Source organism: Parasteatoda tepidariorum, chromosome 10 (genome assembly GCF_982258835.1).
Source record: "Parasteatoda tepidariorum strain Cologne lab strain chromosome 10, Ptep-v5.0, whole genome shotgun sequence".
Classification (NCBI taxonomy): Eukaryota; Metazoa; Arthropoda; class Arachnida; order Araneae; family Theridiidae; genus Parasteatoda; species Parasteatoda tepidariorum.
This window is the reverse complement of record NC_141764.1, coordinates 2,724,500-2,748,312: the sequence shown is the minus strand read 5'-3', so window position 1 is coordinate 2,748,312 and position 23,813 is coordinate 2,724,500. Positions and strand designations below refer to the sequence as shown.

The following is a 23,813-nucleotide window of genomic DNA, read 5'->3' as shown; positions in this document are numbered from 1 at the left end:
GAATATAAATGTTAAGACACATATATTTACTTTGCCTTCCTTTCAAAATTATTGAAACCCCACTTAAAAGTAATTTATTAAAGGTGTCACGAATTTAATTGCAGATTTTAAATAAATAGGTATAGAATAATATTAAATAATTGATACTGGTTATTTTTAATAATTATTACTGGTTAATAATTGATACTGGTTACAGAAGTACTATTAACATTTCCTAATTATCAATCTCAAACTGTTACGAATTGCTCATTAATAGAATTAGAAAAATTATTCAAGCTTTGTTTCTGGAATTAAAAAAATTTATATTTAGAGCAAATTATACTTTTTTAAAAAAAATTTTACAGTTAATTGATAAATGTATAATGTACAAGCAATTTGGTTATTAATATAATGTAGGATTAAGTAAAATGAAATATAATGTGAATATTGTTAATAAATTATAGAGTTTTTTCTACATTTACCATTCAAAACATCGAATGAATTGTTTTCATAATACTTTAAAATATTATTATAGCTACAATAGTTAACATTTTTAACTAAGATGGTTAGAATTATTTAATTATTACAAAACTAATTGAATAAATAGAATCATAGTTATGTTTTTCATTCTCACCTTCTAATGAATGTTAAAGTTTGTGATACTATTTTTCAATTAGATATCTAAGGCAGATTAAATTAGTTTAGATCAGACTACATTGTTGATGAAAAAAAATTTTTAAGCTACTTTGGGTAGAATAAGTCTTGATATCTATGAGCTATATATATGAACTGCATTTAAATAATCAAAAAATTAAATGTGAATAATTTTAATATGTTTCTTTGACAGTTGATCAATTTTAAAAATAATAATTTGCTTGCATATCCCTTTCACCATTTCTTAGTAAATAACCTTATTAATGAAAAAAAAAATACTTGAAGTAAACATACTCTAAATAATGTTTTTATTAGTTATATAGTATAAAAAGTATTTACACTTATAATAGTTAAATGATCAGTTCATTTAAGTAATTGATTTTTCCAAATCTATTTCTTTAAATCAATACTTTTCTTAAGGATAATTATTAAAGGGATGCATGACTCTAATAATTTACATACATATCTTCCTTATTATTTCTTAGTGAAATACCATCATTGAATGAAATACCACATCTCTGAAATCAGATCTGAATTATTTATTTTTTTTACCTATAGAATGCATTTATTATGCAACCTAAAGAATGCATTTATTAATTAAATTCAATAGCATATTTTTATAATTAAATTAATAATTTTTTGTAAAAGTAATCAATCTGTCTTAATCGATAGCTTTTAAGAAATCAGTTGATTTAAATCAATGATATATATATATATATATATATATATATATATATATATATATATATTGTAAACATCATCTAATATATCTATAATAAAATAAATTGTTTTATTTTTTGCAGGAAAACTAGTCTCATTGAAAAGGAAAGCTTCTGGAATGGGATAAAGAAATTATTTTTGTCCATACGTAAAAGTTGACATACTGACGTATTGATTTGTTACAAGGAAATAAAACTCTTTCCTAAAGGCTTTAAGCATTTTATTGTTGTTAAAATTCTTGCTTTTATATATTTAAAATGATTAAATATGTGTGTTATTAACTGGTACAAAATATTTAAAATTAAAAAAAACTATTTATGATATATATTGTTTATCTAATATTTAATAAAATAAATGACTTGATGAATGGGCACAAAATTATAGGATAAATAAACTTTTGTGTGTAAGTTTCTATCAATAAAAGCTGGTTGCAGGTATTAAATATATAAGCAATATTTTCAAAACTTAAATAACTTATTTATTGAGTTGCATTATGTTTTATTTTAATTATTAAAATTGTTTTATTTTAATTATTAAAATTGTTTTATTTTAATTATTAAAATTGTTTTATTTTAATTAATAAAAATTTGTACTTAATTTTATCTATCTTATGATGTTTAAAAAATTTAAACACTCAATTCTAAAATTTTTTTATATGCTTCTACTTTAAGTGATTGCATTTATAATTGATCAAAATGAAATAAAAAAATATCTACTCTATTGTAAGAAGATTCATTGGATGAGGTTTGATTATAAATTAAACAATTGTTTTATACCATTTTGTTTTCTATATTGGCATAAAAAAGTATGCATGTAATAACAGTTGTTGTTTTATTACAATATAAAAAGCTAAAACACAATAAATTACTATCGCTGATATCAGCAGTGTAAGACAAACACTTGTGACAATTTATGTTCACTAAAGAAGAATTGTTAACAACATGCTGCAAAAAGCCTTTGAAATTAAAAGCTACGATAAGTTCTAATAAAGGCAAGTAACTAACAAAAAAAATGACGACACACCTAAAATAAAGGTGTGATGCCGGCAAGGACGGTATTAAAGTTTTCTATTGAACCAAGTGTGAGATGAGTTAAGGGTGGTTTATCAGCATATAAGGCAAAGAAGTTCGCCTAAGCATCTGAAATAAAGGTGTGATACCGGCAAGGACACCATTAAAACTTTCTATTGAACCGAGTTTGAGGTGAGTTCAGGGTGGTATATTGGTAAATAAGGCAAAGAAGTTCGCCTAAGCACCTGAAATAAAGGTGCGATACGGGTGAAAACGGCATAGACGTTTTCTAACCAGCCTACAGTTAAGGTGTATTAATGGCAAGCGAGGCAACGACGTGTGCCAGTGAACGTATTCAGCTTTTTATAAAAAGGCCAAAAAGACATCATAAAGGTACAATAAAAGCCTTTACGGCAATGTTCTCTTTATTCTGTGGGGGGTAAAAAAATTTCGGTATTTAACCGGCAAAAATGGCAAAGCAATCTTGAGGCAACAAAGTAGTTCCGGTCCTTTAATGATTGCCAGAAGTTTGCCTGAACTGCCATGCACTGGCCCTCATTTTGGTCAGATTTCACTTTATTAACGGAACCGATACGGCGATGAAAACCGATACGGCGGTGAGTCGACTTTGTCCCTCAACTAGCCCAAAAGTCGTGTTCTTGTAGGGACTGTTGCATACTCACAGCAGCAATTTTAAAAATAAGAAGAAGCAAAGATAAATTACCTTATTTACTAATATGATACATATATTAGTAACAACTAGTTGATTGCAGGGATCATTTTCAGGTGCTTTCCAATATGTAAAAAGTTTTTGAACCACTGTTATTTACATTTGCTAAATGACCACCAGGTGTATTTAGGACCACTTCACTGTCAGCCATGACTTTCTCCTTTCCTTCGTAAAGTACCCTGAATAAAATTTAAACAAAGTAATACAGCTGTAAACAATATTCAGCAAAGTAATATAGCTGTAAACAATAAACAATCTTTATTATTTTTATAAATTAATAAAATAGATATTTTGTGAAAAACTGCCCATTATTTTAATTTCCGAAGCTACCACTTCGAACTTTTGCTTCTAGCAACAGAAACTTCTAGCCAGCTTCTAGCAACTTCTAGCTAAGCAAACTGTCAAGCTATGCAAAGTTGTGCTGCTTCTAAATTGACACAACTTTGCTAAATTGGTCCCTTTAAAACTAGTTGTTGGTTGTAATTGGGAATTTCTTTACTTTCACTAAAATGAATAAACTGGTTTTCTGTTAGTTATTTTAAGCAGTAAAAGAGACTGCAAATCAAAAAGGCAATTCAAACAAATATTAATACATACTGATTTAAGGAATACATCGAGACTAAAAGTTTTATTCATGTAAGGAGTAATTCATGATATCAGGGTGAAAAATAAAGAATAAACAATTTCAGAACTTGCAGCTCAATTAATCAACTACACAACCTAATACATCAACAGTTTCACACAACTTTTCTTCAACCTTTTAACTTATAAGTTATTTTGATAATTTGGGTACATAAATTATCAAACTTTTTTTTTCATTGCAAAAATCAAATGTTTAGTACAAAATCAAATATACTTAGTAGTTAAAAATTAATACTTTGAATTAGATGCAAAAATAAATCATCTCTGTAACGATTCAAAGAACTAGATGCCATTTTACAGAGAAAAAAAAAAGAAAAGAAAACCTTTGAACTTAAACCTTTGAAATCTTCAGTAAAGTGCAGCCATCTATTGTTCCAAATTAACTTTCTCTAGATAGAATCGGGTTTAACAAAGAGATGAAGCCAAAATAAACTTCTCACGATATATATTCGGGTATAACAATATGATGCATTAAAATAAAAATATATTCCCCTGAGTAATACTCGGCTGTGACAATTTGGAACACTGCTGTGTCTGAGATCATTTCGGGCATGACAGTTGAAAGGTTAAAGCAACTTTCCTTTATTGGTTTTTACAAAACTAAGTCCCCCCCCCCTCTCTCATCTCAGTAAAAAGTGCCAAAGCAGCTTTTAGTTGCCAGTACAAACCCTACTTTAAATTGCTTTTTTAATAAAACATAAAAATTATTTTAAATAACTTAATATAATAGCTAATTAATGAAATAAAAAATTTTGTACTAAACAACAATTAGAACTAAACAAATTGTTATTAAAAGCTAAAATTATCATTTTAAATTAAGTATTCTAAATAATAGCATTTTAATTAAGGTGGGGGTCGATATTAGCAGTCTACAAGATCGCAAGGGGAGCTGCTCCAAAACTACTGTGAATTTCAAAGCTGCTATGAAGCAAGTTTTGAATGACAAGAGATAAAGATTTGCGATATATGAAGGATGTGCACTTTTTCATCATTGAGGTAGGTGGCAGGCAGTGTTACAGGTTAATGAGAATGCTCTTATTTTATAGGTTTTAAATTTTGTCCGTGATCTCAATAATCAATCAGGGAAAATAAGTCCAAAACATAGGCTGAATATGTAACTAGTAATATTTACAAAAATATGGTATCTTCATATTTTAGACAGTGCAGAAAATTTATAATTTTTTTTTTAATAAGAAAGAAACTGAGTTGTAAAATAAGATGCAGATACTATATTAAACAGTATTGCCTTCAAATACAAGGCTTTTGTTACTAACTCGAATCAGGGGAAAAGAAAAGACTGTAAATAAGTTTTTTTTAAAGGAAACCAAACTGTAATAACATTGTGCTTAGCTATATTTTTCAACACAAAATAAGCACCTTTTAAGTACTTTTTAAGCATTCAAAAAATATTTTTTATCACTTTCCAAAAGAAAAATCACAATAGGATCTGTGCACTAATAAAAAATTTTTCAATTGTTTAAAGTTCTTAATTTATAAACACAAAATCAATAAAATTAAAAAACTTCTAAAAAACTTTACATGATTGTGATAAAATAAATAGTTTCTGATAAATATTGCAGAGAAAATTGTGGAAATCATGTATTTTTTGTATTTTGCATGAAGATTTAGAATTTAAATTGACACGGCAAAAAATTCTTTTAAAAGATAGAAAATTAAGCACTTCTTACAAACACCAAAAAAAAAGCACCTTTAAGGGCTTTTAAAAATCACAAGAAAAATAAGCACCTTTAAGCACTTTTCAAAAATGCTACGCACCCTGAATAACACAATTTAAAATTGTACTCACCCCACATCAACGAGAGGGGGTTTATCTCTACCACGGCAGTAACAGAAAAAGATGTTTGGACTGCATAGACTTCCATGCTTTAAATCAGCAGGAAAACCAAGAGGAGTGCATTCAATGCATGTATAACCATTCGACACTGTTCCTCCCTGGCTATGTTTAATAATGGCCACATCAGTGATGGGCAGCAAAAACTGTGTAGATTTGAGACTGTTTCCACCACGAGAGAACTCTTCGAGAGGTAAAGCATTGTCCAGAAAACCTGCAACTACAAAGTAGTCGGCTACTCGTTTATCCTCCATTCTTCAAAATTCAGCATCCTTGACACCCTGCAATACAGTTCCCCTTTATTTGCATCTAGCAGAAGAAGGTTGGTCTAATTACAAAACAAAAGTAAAACATACAGGTATCTTTGCAAAAACAAAACACTAAGAATTGCAAAATAATTTTAATGTAAAAAAAATTTTATTTAAAGGAAAAGCGATTTGTCTACTTTGACAAAAAAGTGTCAGGAAAATACATAGGACTTTGTACTGTATTAATTAATGTTTTAATAAATAATTATTTTACTATGAGCTATTTAACACAAAGAACAACACATTCATTTCAAGTATATTCTTGTAATAAAGTTATGGTTGCCAGATATTTTTTGTTCAGTCTAAGTTGATTTTCCCTTAATTTGTATAGATACAGTACACTCTCGATTATCCGTGCGCGGATTATCCGGTTTGCGGATTATCCGAGCTCATTCCGGAATCACACAAAAAATATAAAGAGAAACATTTTCAAGATTAAAAATATTTTATTCATGAAGTTATAACACTACCAAATTTTTGGAAGCAATATTCGTTATTGGATTGCAGTATATGGAATATCAGCAACATGGTCACAGGGTAAAATCGTCTACGTTATCACAATCTTGGGGAAAGATCATACCGCTTGATGAACAATCCTCTTCAGATGCTCAAGAAAAATATGATAACAGTATTCTCGAACAAGCAAAAGAAATCGAAGGTTTCGAAATTCTTGATAAAGAAAATTTAGAAGATTGGTTTCAAAGTGATGCATGTGAGCCTGGCTTCCATTATTTGACTGATGAAGACATCGTTATGTTGTTAAATCAAATAGTGATGATAGTAACTGATGCAGAAGATGTAGTAAATGAATGAAATACAATTTCTCATTCTGCTGCTCTGTGGAAGCTTTATTAGATTATATGGGAGGATTTGATTACGGTGACATTACTGCGGTTCGTAAAATATGTGTATCGATATATGGCGAAGACGCATTACACATTTTTTAAAAAGGAAAATTACTAGTTTGATGTTATGCATGCAAATGTCAGTAATTTTTATATTTTTTGCATTGATATTGAATTTTTCTTTAACAAAATGAGTTTTCGGATTATCCGTGCGACCTGTCCCGGTGATTAACCCGGATAATCGGGAGTGCACTGTATATTCGTATCTTAAACTTTTAACACACCTACAATGTACTATTTAAAATATAAATGATAATATTTACACTATTTATACCTTATTAGCAAGAACGGCTTTATAAATGGTTAAAACAGTCAAAAACTGACGCATATCAAAACCTTGACAACCATGGAAAGAACTGATTTTACTTTTTTCTACATATGAAAGCAGTCAAATAGTAAGATCTCAAACAACTAATGACAGCTGTACCTAACACTTTATTGTAAAGGAAATTTGTACACGAAATACCTTAGAACGTCCGAATTTTTTGTACACGAAATACCATAAATTTATTTAATCAAATGATAATAAAGAAGAATCTAAAGTAGGTTTACGAAGAGCTCGAAGAAAGGGAAAATAATTACTTACGTGGTATCATAATTAATAAACTTTAAAAAGATAGTTTAACATTTCACGCCAATATATCCTATTACAACAACAAAAGCTTTAAAAATTCTAAGATTATAAAAGGTATTAAAAGAGGGGCAATTAATTAAATAATATGCCGACAACCTGTAATGTTTAAAAACTCGCAAGAGGAAATACTAAACCTTTAAAACTGTAACATTTTGCTTATTTCTACCCATTTTGTGAATGAGTTAAAATTAAATTGAAGTCGAAATCACGTGAGTTAGATTAAAGCGAATATTGTCTTCTACTACTATTTTTAATTCAACAACTTGGGTTTTGGTGGAGGGTTTCTAGTTTCAAAATATTGGTAATATACAATAAAAAGTTCCCTGTTGGATTCCGTGGTAGCATGTCGCATTTGAAGAAGAGCCTCAGAGCTCAAATAAATCTTGATAGGCTAAATTAAGCCTTACCCATTGAAACGCAGTGCTATAAGCGAAAGCAGAGAGCACGCCGCACTTTACTATACTCAATATTACACAATAAATAAACACACAGTTTGTAATGCTTTCATAATACATAAGCTATAATAATTAAACTGATCTGTTTTGTGTAATTATTATATATGTTAGTTTTGACGAGTTTGAAATGATAAAGTTTAATAGACTGCTATATAATATTCGCCCAAATCAATTAAGGACGTATGCTGGTTATGGACAAATACTTGCTGGCAGAAAGAATAAACGTCGCTCTATGCTTTCCAAGTTGATTGATAATAAAGATAAAAAGTTGGTACTCATTTCTAAATCCTTTTATACAAGTTTTGAACTCTCGAGCTTTTCCCCCCTCTTTATTTATTGTAATTATAGAATATTTATATGCACATCAAATTAGCTTTACTTTTGTTAACTACAATATATATCTATTTTTAAACAAAATTTTTACAATTAATAATGTTTTATTTCTTGATTTTTAGCAATAAGAAAAACAATAATGTATCATTACCTGTTCCAAATACCTTTGCCCATCAGCTGCAGGGACCATCTTGTGATGGAATGCAAGAAACTTTTATCAGCATTTTTCTATTATAGATACAAAAAATGTGGTTAATACTTCAAATATTTTTTTTTATCAGAGAAATATCTATAGCATTTGGGTAAAATATCCAGTTAATATTACACATAAATGGTATTTCTAAGGGCATTGCACTGTTTTTCTTTTTGCTAGACTTATAATACTATTCTTTTCTAGTTTTAAAATACACTATTTCTGTTAGAAAAGAATTGTGGCAGAATCGCAGCGACATTGTCACAGAAACGTTTCTTTAGAAAGTAAAAAATGTTGGTTCTCTTTCTTTAAAACTATACTTAAAAGAAGCCTTTTTCGCGCATCGGAGGAGAAAGAAATGTTCATAATTTTTCGATTCTTATTTAATAAAAATGAAAAATAAAGAGCGTTGAAACAAAAAATTTTCTTCTGCAGAAATTTTTGAAAGATTTTTCTTCCTTTCAGAGGGGAAGAATACTTGTGATTTTTTGATTTTGGTTTTCTTTTCTTTCACTGATTTTATGATTTTTAATTATTTTTTTTATGTGATGAGGATTTACAAAATGCCAAAAAAGAAATAATTAGTGTGTTATTTCTTTTACAAAATGGGACAATATTGCCGAGATATTAGAATATAAAAAATATTGCATATTCATTTTTAAAAAAATACATAAAGTTTTTGTCATGTATTTAGCCGTTCAAGGCTATGTTTACGAACTATCACGCCTACGCAATCGAATCGGGACTTACCCTCTAAAAGTTTCAGTTTAGTTTTCTTCACCTGTTGGTGTTGTATTATAACGCATCTTCTGTATTCTAAATGTTTTAAATAATTAATAAATAGTGTTATTTAAGAGTGTTATTTCCTGAACCCCCACGCTATGGGACAGTACAATTTTATTATACCCTAATAGGTTTTTCTTTGTGAATACAACAGGGTTGGGGTTTTGGACGTCCTTAACTGGTTTTGGACAGGACACGTGGGTTTTACTGTCTTAAACTGGGTAAAACTGTCCTAAGCTGGGTAAAACTGTCCAAAACGTTGAACTTTGGTAAAAGGTAAAAATTCTATAGGTGTAACCATTGTACACATAATAATTACATGTATCAATAAATATTTGATATTTTTTATACAATTTACTTTAACTTATCAAAAGAAAATTAATATAATATAATAGGAAAAGGTTTATAATTTTTGAATCTCCATAATTCATTGAACAACAAAAGTGAATGCCTAATCCTTTAAATATAAATATGCATTTAATACTGATATATAATATTTTTGCATAAGGATAAATAATGCAATATGAAAAAATAATATTTTTTTAAAAAAAATGCTAAATTTGTTTAAAAATGAACCTTTTATTTTTCACAATATTTTTTTAAAAAAATGTTATAATTTCTGCATCACAGGATGATAAAAAAGACATCTATTTTTAAAAAAAACTGTTTTTAAATATAAATATATTAGTTTGGCTTGAAAATACAAAATAACTGAAAAATGTATTAACAGTTTTGAAGGGCATAACATCAGTTTCAGTTACTGACACTGGTGATGTATCACCACTATGCTAAAAGAATTGAACATGAATGAAATAAAAGTTTTCTTGAATAGTACTTATAGATAAATAAACCTGTTTATGAGTAACCAAGCACTTAGTCCCTAATAGCTTAACCTGTATGGAAAGGTTCAACTTCAGTTATGTACTATTGAATGAGAGGACCAATTGAACTTGATCCTACTGATTAATCTTCCTTTGTTTAATGTTTAAATTGGAGAATCAAACAATATTAATAAAACATTATACTTTTAAAAACAAATATTATATAGTAGATTTAATTATCAATATGTTATTAGCTCTATGTTTATTTTACCTCTTAAATATTGTTCAGATAAAATTGTGACATATTTTGAGTAAAAGGGTTTTGGACAGGATGGTTTAAACCGTGGATTAATCCATTCTGTCCTAAACCTTGCCAACCCTGGAATACAACATTCCTGTTACTTTAAATGTCATTAATAACATATGCATTATTTATTATTAAAAGTATCTTGCTGAAAGATATTAGCGCTAGAGAGGTTTGTCGCAGAATGCCAAAAAATTCTGCCACAGGGAATAAAATAATGTTTACTCTGATCATAATTATTGCTTATCATAATTCTTTATAGTTGTATTCCATGATTAATTCTAATCCTGACAATTTGTAATTAAAATTATGATCTAAGTACTGGATTAATAATAAATTTTTTTAAGCTCGGCTATGTGCTTAATCTTTTTTTCTTCTTCTCTTCATATTTTGTTACTTAATTTTTTATGCATACTTTCAGCAAAAAATGGTATTTGAATTTTATGTAAAAGGTGAGTTACTTTCCCCTTTCATATTATTCAGTTTACTAAATATATAAGATCAGTGATTCTGCTATACTTTAGAAATTGTGGATCTTTAGGACTTCCATCCTTCTGGGTCTCTTTATATTATAATCGGGAGTTCTATTTAAGATAAATTTAATTTACGCCAAAGGAAATCCATAAAATTCTACTTATTTTATACCAATGTGATGAAGGTTACAACATGACATGCGATGGTATATGATAATCTCTGATAGACAGGATTTATTATCCATGAAATAACAATGAGAAACAATAACAGGGTGGCCACTCAAATCAGATTTCAAATTTCCCTGATTTTTCCAGGTTTTCCAGATAAAAATCTTAAAATTTCCAGGTTTTTATTTCTTTTTTCGTATAAAGTGTAGGATGTGTACAAGAAAAGTGTCTACATTATAAAATATTTTATTCAAAATGTTATTTTTTTAACATATCATCTTGGAAAAAAAAACATTTTTGACAATTTGGCAAGATTTATTATTTATTTTTTAATGCTTTGGTACAAAATTTTGAATCAAAAATCATATATTGACCAACAAAGGAGTAAAATTAAACATTAATATATAGTTGGGTTTTTAAAAATAAAATATGTTATAAAAGGTTAAAATGAAATTAAAAAAAAATTAGCATTAATGCAACAATTGTAACGATTTGTCGACAAACATTGCTGTTAGCGATTGTAAAAAAATGTGAGATTGGTTGGTTTGCTGAGAAAAAATAATTCACAGATTTCTTTGAATGGGAGTAGAAAAGCTTTCAGAAAAAGAGTGCAATACAAAATCTATTATTATTACATTATAATAATAGATTTTTGGAGAATTTAAGGAAGTTAAAGATATAAAAACATTTTGTCAAAATAGAAAAAAAAAATTACCACCAAAGCATCAGAACAAACTTGAGCCATAAATGGATTCAGCCCAAGGACAGAATTTAAAAACAGAAGCTAATATCCTAATCCCTTTTTCCACCTCCACCGGAATCTTATCTAAATTGCACAGTCCCATAGCGGTCAAAGGTTTCTACATTCGTTCAGCAACCGTGGGAGAATTTTATGTGGCATTCCAGTTTAACACTGTAATGGAGCAAATTTTGATGCAAGCAAAGTATCAAGCATGATGCAAGCAAAGTTGATGATATTTCAACTGTTTGGTGATACATTTCCGTTTAAAAAAAATGGGATAATGGACAAAATAATTTAAATTAAGAAAATTAGCAAATAATTTAAATTAGTAAGATTAAAAAAATTATCAAAGAAAAAATTTCCAGCTTTTCTTTAAAATTCCCTGATTTTTCCAGGTTTTTATCTAAATTTCCCTGATATTTCCAGGTTTTTTCCAGTATAAAAAAATTCCCTGATAATTCCAGGTTTTCAAGGTTTTCCAGGTGGGTGGCCACCCTGAATAACCTAGTTTTAATAGTAGATCTAGAAGGAATATTTTACTCTCACTAAGAGTTAGACAAACAAGAATTTCTTAAAAATAAAATTTTATGCAAAATTTGCTGCACGACCATGGTGAACATTTCAAATTATATCTAGGACATGATATATGACACATTTGAAATAATGAATGCGATGCATGTGTTTTATAAAAAAAAATTTTAATTGTTTTTAAAAATAAATTGTTTTATAGTAAAAGATAAATCTAATATTTAAGCTGTTTTCACTTTCATATGTCATTCCGGTACCATAACAGTTACTGCTCTTCCATTATCATTGGAGAGTAAAAAACTAAAAATTGTGTTTGTTTATAAAACACAAATAATTAAAGTCTGTGTCAAGACACTTAAATAAATGCCCATTGAATGAGAGTATGGGGCCATGCGTCCAAGACATAAAAAAGAGATAAATTTAAGAGTGTAACAACTACAGAGTAATCACCTCTTTAAACAAAGCATTTTAAATCCTAACAAGCATTTCAATGCAAAAGACTATTACCATACATTGCAAAAGTCATCGAAAATTATCAATGTGGATTAGAAGGAGAAAGATCAAGACCAGATCCACACAATCACACAAATCTGGGGAAAAAAACAAAAGAAATTAATATTTATACATACCATATATTTTTTGACTTTAAGACAGCATATGATGGCATAGATAGAACAAAATTATATTATGCAATACTCGATTTAGAAATACCCATGTAACTAGATAAATCTTACAAAAATGACAATTAATAGAGTTAAATGTAAAGCAAAACTAGGCAAAGTAAAACCTATACGAATATCTATAAGAGTGAGATTCCATGTCATTGAAAAAGTTATTAAAGACTCAGTATAACAGTTTAAATGTTAGATTAATTTATTAAATATAGCAAACAAATGTTAACATGGATTAAGAAATCACTTGAAATTAAAACACTTAAGCATAAATTAAAGACTTATCAATATAAAACTTTAGTAAAACAAAAAAGTATTTGTGGAAGCGCATTCTGGACCATGAACAAAACAAAGGAAAACATGTTCTAAGAGAAAAGAAAATATTTGGCACTTTCAAAAAAATAATGTCTGGAGTATAATAACCAAATATTGTGAAAACTAAAAAGGTATATCAATTAAGATGACTTGGACATATCTACAGATACAATGAATTAACCCCCCTCCCCCCAAAAAAACGGCAAACGGGCAAACCAAACATGAGGTGGCTTGATACAGTTGAGAAAATGTCACATAAAATTGGGATCAACCATTGGAAAACTGTAACAGTGGATCATTCCCAATGAAAGAAACTTAAGGAGAGAGTCTTGGCCTGCAACAGGCTGTAAAAATGCAGAAAAAAAAAGAACTATTAATATTTTTGTAAATTCCTATTTTTAAAATGTAAAAAAGGTTAAAAATAATAAATCAATAAGATTATAAAATAAGGTTAAGACTTGTCCTTAGAAAAAATAATCAACGTGAAATATGCAAATTTTTTTAACAGGTAAAATATTATTTTGTTAATAAGTAATATGTGGTCGAAATTTATTTTGAAATAATTTATCTAACAAATAGTAAAAAATACTGAAGGGAACAGGGAAAATTTTTTTCTGGTCTGAATTAAGAGAAAAACTAGTCATTTCATCAAAGATATTTAAAGAGTGTGTCGAAGTGTATTTCATGAAAATCAAAATTAATTTTAACACAATATTTTCAATTTGGAAAAAAATCATAAATAATATGTATTGCTAATAAATGTGACACTTTCTCATGAATCAGGCATACTTTCAGTTTGAGAAACAAAAGATTACACGTAGCAGTTTTTATACAATTTTTTGCATAAAAATAATAATGTTGATTAAAGATTAAAAGATATACAGGGTTACTCATAATTCCCTTCGGGGTATTGAAGCGTTATAGTAAAAAAAAGAAGACGAATATGAAAAAAAGAAACATATGAAATTATTCCGAAACTATTCAAGTTTTACTTACATACATTACAGGTGTTCTATGCGTGAACCCTTGATCACACGGCATACCTCAATGCGATAGTGCAGTTCCTGCCCGGAGGGAATTATGAATAACCCTGTACAAAGAAACTCCAAATGTAAGCTTCTTTTTCATTACAGACAGCATATTTCGCAGAAGAAAAAAAAAAGAATTACTTTTAACATAGCTGAAACAGCAGGTATGCAAAAGTGATGATGGAGCAGCAGCTGTGGGTTTGACTCCTTATGTTTCCGTAGCTAAATGAAAAGAAAATAATTAAGGAGAATGACAAATACACAAAATTACTATGTTATTTCTGGTTATTGTGAAAACAACTACATAAAAATATGCACAGAGAAAATTTCTTAATAACAAAAAATGGTTACATGGAGAGAATTTTTTTTTTATCAAAAGCAGTTATGTTAAAAGATTTTTAAATAACTTGTTGACACATTGTTCAACTATCTGTAGAAAAATTAACTAGTTCATTAATAGTAAAACCATGAAATTTAAACCTCTTTTACAAAAATTTCTGTTTTATATTTTAAATATTATATAGTAATAAGTAGGAAAACTTTTAAAACATTCATGATTCAAGTAAAAGTGTAAAAACCTATAATCAGGAACCTTAAAGTTGACTTGATTTCAGATTTTTTCACCTTAAACATTAATTACATAATAAAAAATATCAGTTAAGAAAATAGTTTTAATTCGACAGCATAGATACAAAAAATTAAGTTTTTCTTAAAATACGCAGTGAGATGGCAGATAAATGTTTTCAGAAATCTCGATTACTAAATTGTAGTTTATAAGAAAATTTTGAATTTCGTTTATTATGATTTGTTTTTATAAGCTAAAATTCAATACATAAGAACCTCAATCGATCCTTCTCGAGGAACTATTCTTCACAAACCACAGAACAGATGCAAGAAAACGACGACTGAGGGTTAACTTTTAATAATTTGGAAATGTATGAAAATTAATACAATTGTGTAATAAGTATAAAACATTTAACTGAAAAATTATTCAAAATATTTACAGTGCAAAAAAGGGATAAATAAATGTATTAACTTCCTTAAAATATTTAGAAATTTGGGTTTTCTTTTTTCTTAGGACAAACAATAAATTTTTAACAGCTGTTACAGATTGTAGTTCACTTTCTGAAAGTTCTTGTGAATACAGAAAGCTCCTTATTGTTTTTAAGGCTTTCAGCCCTCCTGCAAATGTTTGCTTTAATTGGTTGTGTTAAGTTCAGTCTTCATTGGAATTAGATTGCACTTCTTCCACTTTTACAACTACTTCTTTAACCGACTACATCACAATGTTTTTATCAATTGATGCATAAACATCAAACCTGTAGCTTCAGGTGTTTTACGCAAATTGTAATAAATCCACACTTTTTCTTTCACTATCAACATTAGGATTCAGAAGATATTGTTCGGCTTCTCAAAACAAATTAATTTCAATATTTTTATCAAATGTTGGTAAAAATTCTTAACAAGGAAAAAAGTACATATAAGGAGCATAAATATATCTTGATTAGAGTCAATTCTTTTTAGTGAAATATCATCTTAAAGTAAAAATAAACAGAAATTTAAAAAAATTGCAAGCCATATTATTTCAAAAAACAAAAATACCTTATTTTAAGAAGCCTTGACAGTGACTTAGCTTATTGAGTAAGCGTACATAACTGAACAAATCTACTCATTATTATTTTTTCAAGATAATGATTTGTGTTAGCCTTTATTTAAATGTTACAAATTAAATTTTAAGTTAATTTTTCTTAATTTAAATTTAATTTTAATGTTACAAAAAATTAGGCAAGAGTCAAAACTTTCTTCTTTACACAGATTTAATATTGCCAATATGCTTTTAAACATTTAACAGTTAAGACATTTGCACAGATTTGTATGGTAATGCATGAATTAAAGTCTACAAATTTGCTTGCAGTTTATGATCACAGAAAAATAGCAAAAATCTAAGTCGCCGCTTTAAAATATAATAATTTATAAATACACTCTCCATTCATTATGTAGAATAAATAAGTACACCTATGTGTCTCAAATTGTTACTATACATTTTTGCATACCTTGAAAGCTTTACTTGTCAGAAAGTATCATTAATAGTTATTTCATTGGACTGTAAAAAGAAAAATTTAAAGTATGGAAATAATTAGCAATTCAAAATTATCACAAAAATTAAAAACCATGTAAGGAATAAAAATTTAAAATGACAGCTTTTTCCATGTTCAAAAAAATACTAGTACATAAAAATAAGGATTGCAAGCCAAAATTAAAATAGTGCAAAATTTTTAGCAAATATATAACATCTAATCTATCATTTTTACTAAATTGAAGTCCTGTATAAAATAAAATGATCCAAAAATAACAAACAATGAATACCAAAATGAGAATCACATAGTTTCATACAAGTTATAATTAACAAATTCAAGCAATGTTATTTTTTATTTTATTTTTAATAACGTGCTGCAATTTTTATTACTGCAAATATTTCAAATTTTTACAAAATTAGTTAGTAAGTAAAAATTTATAACATATGATTTACTTTTTACCTCTAACATTCTCAATCAATGTAACTATTTATCTGACCAACTAATGAGAAAAATTTGTTCAAAACTCTTGCTTTAAGCAATTTCTAAATTGAATGAATGATACGCAAGACTGAACAGAGGTTTTATGTGCCTCTGGTCAAGATCTACTACAGACCCATTCCTCAAAATACAAAAATCCTATTTTCATATTTGTAGAATGTTTTGTAAAATTTATAGAACATTTGTAAAATACGTAGAATACTTGACTCTTAATACATACAAAATTGCAGTTTTTACTTAGATATAAAAAACTTTCTTTAAAAAAGCTATAATTAATAAAAACTAAATTTTTTAAAAAAAAAATTTCGATAGAGCCCTAAGCAGATCCAACCCCAGAATTATGTCCTTCTCCATCACCCCTTGAGCACCACCATAAACAAGAGGACTGAGTGAGGCAACAAGTGAAGTACTAAAGTAAAAATTAAGTAAATTTCATACAAAACTGTTATTATATGCTCGTTATTCATGTAAAAAAAAATCATAGTCAACTTTTGAAGTTCTACAAAAAAAACTTTGGAAACATAGATATAAATTTAATATATAAATAATCAAGTTAGTTCATTAAAAAAATATGAGTCTCCAAGTTCAAAAAGAACTATTAAAATTAAGGGTCATTAAAAAATATCAAGAAATTAAAAGTTTAGAAATTATATTAAAAATATAATTTTGTAATAAAAAAGTTTCAACTATTAAGCTTTTTTTTTAAAAAAAAAATTTCTACCATCTAATAGTTGAAACTAAAATCTGCCAAAATGATGATAAATGTAGCTGTTTACTTTCATATTATAATAAATTTAAGTGTTAACAATTTTTATACCAGAAAAATGGACTTTGATAATTGTTTCAAGCAGTTTAATCATTCATTTTTCATTTCATTGTAATAATCACTTCAATTTTCCTACATTTATCTACTGACATATCCTGCTTGCAGATACGACAAAAATACAGATAAATGTTGACCTATAGAGTCGTATTTCATGTAATGGTATAAGCTAGGTTATAGGTTCAATACTATGTTTTAACATGACCAGTTTAATCTTGTTATTATAATACAGATGCAAACCAGGCTCTGATAATCAAGATTCACAGATACATACTTCAGAATAATATTAAGCAAAGGACGGAAACAGATTGAAACTAATCTAGGTACTTTTTCATTTCGATTGCGCAAGTAATTTCAGCAACTAACTTATCTATTTTTTTTCTTTTTTAAAAACATTACTTATAAATAATAATAATTAAAAAAAACTGTTTAATTTATTTGCACTAAGTAAGTCTGCATTGATGACTTTATCGCCCACCCTGGCAAAATAGAAATATACCTAAATTTATTTAAAAACTGTTAACAACTAATTGAAATCTGAAAACCAATAACATGAAAAATATATACCAAGACTCCATGAAGTTAAGAAAGAAGCAAAAAATTAAAAACAGGAGAAGCAAATAGCTAGGAGAGAAAATTACACAATACATGCACAGCTTAAACATCTATGAGAGTTTGTCAAGCACGAGCCTTTTTGTAGGACATCTGGGGCAAAAAGCTGAATACTACTAGTTTTTAAAGAAAGAGCACCGTCAAAAACGACTCCTATTATTATGAGCTAATGCATGTGCTCCGAAGAAGCGTTTGAAATTGGAATAGCTATCGAGGAAACAAATTCTCCTTATTCTCGTCTCCCGTTGTTATGCAGATCTGAACAGTCCAATTGATTTTGGCCCTCATTGTTACCATGTTACTAACAATATTAAAACTTAAATAAATTGTTTGAAAACTACCATTAGCCACCATTCATTAAATTTTTGCCATCTCAAGGGTATTTTTATTATGTTTTAAAATTTTAAAATTTTTTTAATGACACTTTTCATTAAGAATACTTGAATTGATTATAAAACAAATATCTATCAGCTATGAATTATTAAGTTGTTTTGATCAGCTTTCTGACAATTTTATTTCATTGTTCTTTGTGTACTCTTTCTTTGTTAGGGTTTCTATTGACAGCAAAATGTTAAAAAAAAAGGGGGGAATGGATTGCATAATTGGATCGGGGAATGGAATGCATTGGATCTTATTGATAGATATTATTATTAATATTTGATTTTTCTCTTCAATAAATACTGTAATTACAAAACTTGTCGGTTGAAAATACCTCATATACTAAAACATTCATAGATTAAATTACTTACTTAATAAATGCCGGCCAGGTGGCCGAGTGGTCAGCATGCCTGACTGCGAAACCAATGGTTGCGGGTTCGTATCCAACTTAGTGCATGGATGTTTCTCTGAGTGGGCTATTCTCTGTTGTGTGAATGTGGCTTAACCTATAAACAGGTATCTGTGACAGCGTAGCATGGGTAATGTTGCTCTCCTCCGTAAATTAAATGAGCAACACTTCCGGCATCTTTCAAGGTGAAGGATGAAAGCTCAGTGCCTGCCATTAAGATTTTAAAAAAAATTACTTAATGAATTTTTAAAATTTACAATTGTTTATAAATTCATGCATTTACTTCTTTTTTTGCTTGCAAAGAAATTTTCTAAATTATAAAAAGATATTCACTAAGCATTAGGATGATTATGTTGTTTTTCGTCATTCTAAGGATATTTCAATTTGATTTTTTTTTCAGTTACTTTTTTTTGGTTGGATTGCAATAGGCTACAAAAAATTTATAAAAATTATGGTAATCAAGTCATTGATATTACGATCAGTTTTAAATTTTTCTTTTTAAAAATTATGTGATAAATACTGTACTCACAAAACTTGTCAATTGAATAAACATTATATTCCATAACATTCTAATGAGATTGAATTGTTTACTTAACAAAATGTTTAAAACCTAAAATTGCTTATAACTGCATGCATTTATTTTAATGAAAAATAAATAAAGGTCAATAAAGATACATAATTAAAAGAGTAAATAGCTTAAAATATTTACTCTATGAATTAATTCAAATTGCTGCAGCAAATTTGTTTAACTGAATTCTTACAAATGAAATTTAACCAATAAATATGTTCTTTTTTTTACTCCATTAAATATATTTTAAATTTTAACCTTTGAAAAAGGGTAATATTATTCAACAAGAATCAAATTTATTTTCCAAGATGTACGTGTTAATTTTTTTAACAAATTATTTAAAAATATGATTATCCATGTTTTTTTATTATTATTAAAATATCTTTTGGTATAAAGGCTATTTTATTTTTTTATACAATTTATTTACAACTATTTATTTTTTTTATACAATTTCATGACAAAAAATACTATTTAATGAATTTAGAAACATATTTAGAAATAAAATTATTAGGATTACACGCAAACAGAGGGGTAATAACTGAAAATTAAAAAAAATAGCTATGCTCTTTTTTTAATTTATGGTAAATAGTATTTGTTTGAGTATAAGTAAGAATATATAATAATATAAAATAAGAATTGCCAATAATATGTACATTTTGGCTATGAATAATTGAATCTAAGGTATAAACAGCTTTATTTACTTCAGGGTGACCACTCTAATCAGATTTCAAATTTCCCCGATTTTTCCAGGTTTTCCAGATAAAAATCTTAAAATTTCCAGGTTTTTGTTTCTTTCTTCTTATAAAGTATAGGATGTGTACAAGAAAAGTGTCTATATTATAAAATATTTTATTCAAAATGTTACTTTTTTAACATATCATACTTGAAAAAAATAATTTATTTTGACAATTTTCAAGATTTTTTATTTATTTTTTATGTTTTGGTACAAAATTTTGAATCAAAAATCATATATTGACCAACAAAGGAGCCTTTTTTTAAAATTAAAATATGTTATAGAGGTTAAAATGAAATAGAAAAAATTGCCATTAATGCAACAATTGTAATAATTTGTCGACAAACATTGCTGTTAGCGATTGTAAAAAAATGTGTGATTCGTTGGTTTGCTCAGAAAAAATAATTCACAGATTTCTTTGAATGGGAGTAGAAAAAGAAAAGGAGTGCGATATAAAATCTATTATCATAAAATTTAACCAACTAATTTTTGGAGAATTTTATAAAGTTAAAAATACAAAAACATTTTGTCAAAATCGAGAAAAAAAATAACCGCCAAAGCATCGGAACAAACTTGAGCCATAAATGGATTCAGCCCAAGGACAGAATTTAAAAACAGAAGCTAATATCCTAATCCCTTTTTCCACCAGAATCTTCCCTAAATTTTCCTAAATTCCCATAGCGGTCAAAGGTTTCCACATTTGTTTAGCAATCGTGGGAGAATTTTATATGGCATTCTAGTTTAACAGAACTATAATGGAGCAAATTTTGATGCAAGCAAAGTATTGTTAAGTTGATGATATTTCAACTGTTTGGCGATACATTTCCGTTAAAAAAAAGTGGGTAAATGGATGAAATAATTTAAATTAAGAAAATTAGCAAATAATTTAAATTAGTGAAATTAAAAAAATTATCAAAGAAAAATTTCCAGCTTTTCTTTAAAATTCCCTGATTTTTCCAGGTTTTTATCCAAATTTCCCTGATATTTCCAGGTTTTTTCCAGTATAAAAAAATTCCCTGATAATTCCAGGTTTTCAAGGTTTTCCAGGTGGGTGGCCACCCTGTTACTTATTTGTAAATATCAAAAATGAAATAAAAAACTATATTTTTATACATAAAATAGAGTTTTATACTGTATCAACATAATTTCTACAGGTAACACTCTATAGAAATATACTTTTAAAAAAATGTGCACATGCATATCAGAAAAGAAAGCGACGTATTTTTTTAAATCTGTATTATTAAAATTAAAGTAATGTAAGAAGAAGAAAAAAACATGGCGCTGAGACATAAGCGCGGGAAAAATTTTTAAGAATTCAAACATTCCTTTCAGAAATCTAAGACTATTTACTTTTAAGCTTACAAAATTATTACAAATCAAATTTATAATAACACATGCCACCAAAACGTTTTGGGGGAGCATGCATGAGCTCATAGCAATAGGATCTGATTTTTTAGGAACTCAGTCTCGTGAAACTAGTTTAAATAAAAAAAGATTGCAGATTTAATAAAAAAAGTAAGCTGATAAAGAATTGTGGTGGCTAAAAAAAATTAAATAATTGAATGAGAAAATGTTAAATTGGTATAAAGTTATTTGTTTACTCCTATTTCCGCCTCATTTCAAATTATTTAGTAAACACTCTTTTGAAAGTTTTCATCTAACTTTCTATAAAATATGTATTTCAAAAAACTAAAAATGCCTTTAACAGATAAGTGAGCCACAAGCTAATAAAATACTTCTACACAAGTCTTTGAAACAAAAAAGATAAAGCTAAAAAGAGAGAAGTAATAAACGTAAGATTGTTGATTGAAACAGTCAAGATTTTTTTTAGTAGGATTCTGTTTTTAAATTTTTTTGACATTGTTAATATTGGTAAAGATATCGAACCAAACTGTATTCAGGGGTCCCGGAATAATAATTGTTTTATTTGTAAATGGTACTAAGAACTAAATTCTTTTCTTTCTTTTTTTTTCAGTCTTGAAGTGGTTCTCATAGGTCTTCTTTTTACCTACAAGTGGTCCTCTTTTTCCCTGTCTAAAATATGTTGGGAGGCCTCCGATTAAAAAAAATTTATCTAACCAAATAGCCTAGCGAGTAATGATAGATTTACTTATCTGAAAGTAAACGGATATCGTATCAATAAATAAAATTTTACTTCTTGTCAGTTACTTTAGATCAAACTGACAGACATAAAATTAAAAGTAAGAGTACATAATAATTTTTAAATAACCAGCCATAAAAACCTAAAAATATCATGTTTATGTTGACCTGAAGCTGTGATTCTGAGTCAAGCTTGTTTTTAAGTTCCATTTGTAAGTAAGACAAAGACTTAACTATTTATTACATGATGCATAATCATGTAAGTCAAAAAGTAAAAAATCAAATTTAGAAATAATATAAGCACTTACAGTTAACGAAGTAAAAAATATGCATACAAATCTTAATTTAAAGAAGATTTTTTTAAAACCATTATTTATAAGTACTTAAACTATTTTATTTGAACAGCTGACCCAATTCCGGGTTTACGATTGCCAACGTTCAACTCTGTAATTTTGATCCCAATCCAGAAGACGAGGGAGCTCCTGGATCAGTACCCCCAGAGATATTGATTTGTTATGGAAGCATGTAGGACTTTGCGACTCGACAGATTTAACGTGCATCAGTCACCATTCACTACACGGTCTTCGGTTGGCTTATAATCGAACCGACAAACTCTAGGACATGGGCCAAGTGCCCTACCAACCAGGCTATCCTGGCCTATTCTTAAACTATTAACATTCAGCATACTACAGTACTAGCAATAGTATCATTTGTTGAGTAATAAGATAATTATTTTTGCCATCAGTGGATATTTTATCACCAAATTTTCCTTCTTAAATTTCTTGAACAAATACGGAAAAATTTGAGAACATATAGGTTAACAGGAGATAGTCGTAAAATGCAGGAGATTTGGCAGGTATGTTTGTTTAATTCTTTAAGGAAGAAATAATTTTTTTTCTTGATAAATTCAAAAATCAAATTGGAAAGATATTAATTATCCTATGGCATTCTGGTCTCTTGCGTTTTCTCAAGACTAATTTCAGTCCTCAGGAGTTCTGAAGAGAGGTTATATCAACTGTTAGAACTGTTAGAAAATAAAAGAAATAGCTTTCTCTGAGGACAAAAGTGAATAATGTTTCTGAAATTTGAAGTGCACAAACATCTTAAAAAATCAAATAAAATTTTATAAACACTTTTTTAAAGTCATACAATATGCAAGTTAATGTAATATTACATTTTTACAAAGAAACATGCTATAATTATCATTCTTGAAATTTCACTTATGCAAACTTAATTAAACTTGATATACGCTTTAAGTATAAATTCTTGCCAAACAAGTAAGGTAACATAGAGGGCAAAAATACAAGTTTGTTTCATTTTTTTAAAAAATAAAAAATTGAAGCAACCTTGAAAAGATATTAAAATA

At 27.8% G+C, this 23,813-nt stretch overlaps 1 protein-coding gene across 1 annotated transcript; it reads right to left on the bottom strand.

Moving 5' to 3' along the window:
- Positions 1-2,117: 2,117 nt before the first annotated feature.
- LOC139426215 (DENN domain-containing protein 4C-like) lies at positions 2,118-19,196 on the bottom strand. Its single transcript, XM_087154255.1, has 5 exons — positions 19,009-19,196; positions 14,390-14,470; positions 8,374-8,450; positions 5,543-5,868; positions 2,118-3,272 (listed from the first exon to the last, which is right to left on the bottom strand). Exons 4-5 carry the CDS (start codon positions 5,839-5,841, stop codon positions 3,146-3,148), a joined length of 426 nt encoding a protein of 141 aa, XP_087010381.1. The 5' UTR covers positions 5,842-5,868; positions 8,374-8,450; positions 14,390-14,470; positions 19,009-19,196; the 3' UTR covers positions 2,118-3,145.
- Positions 19,197-23,813: the final 4,617 nt, after the last annotated feature.

Bases quoted from the DNA above. Each gene is read 5' to 3' on its own strand.
- LOC139426215 (XM_087154255.1), bottom strand. From the start codon at position 5,841: ATGGAGGATAAACGAGTAGCCGACTACTTTGTAGTTGCAGGTTTTCTG. The intron at 3,273-5,542 runs GTGAGTACAATT...AATTTTATTCAG, and splicing joins CCCCCTCTCGTTGATGTGGG to GGTACTTTACGAAGGAAAGG.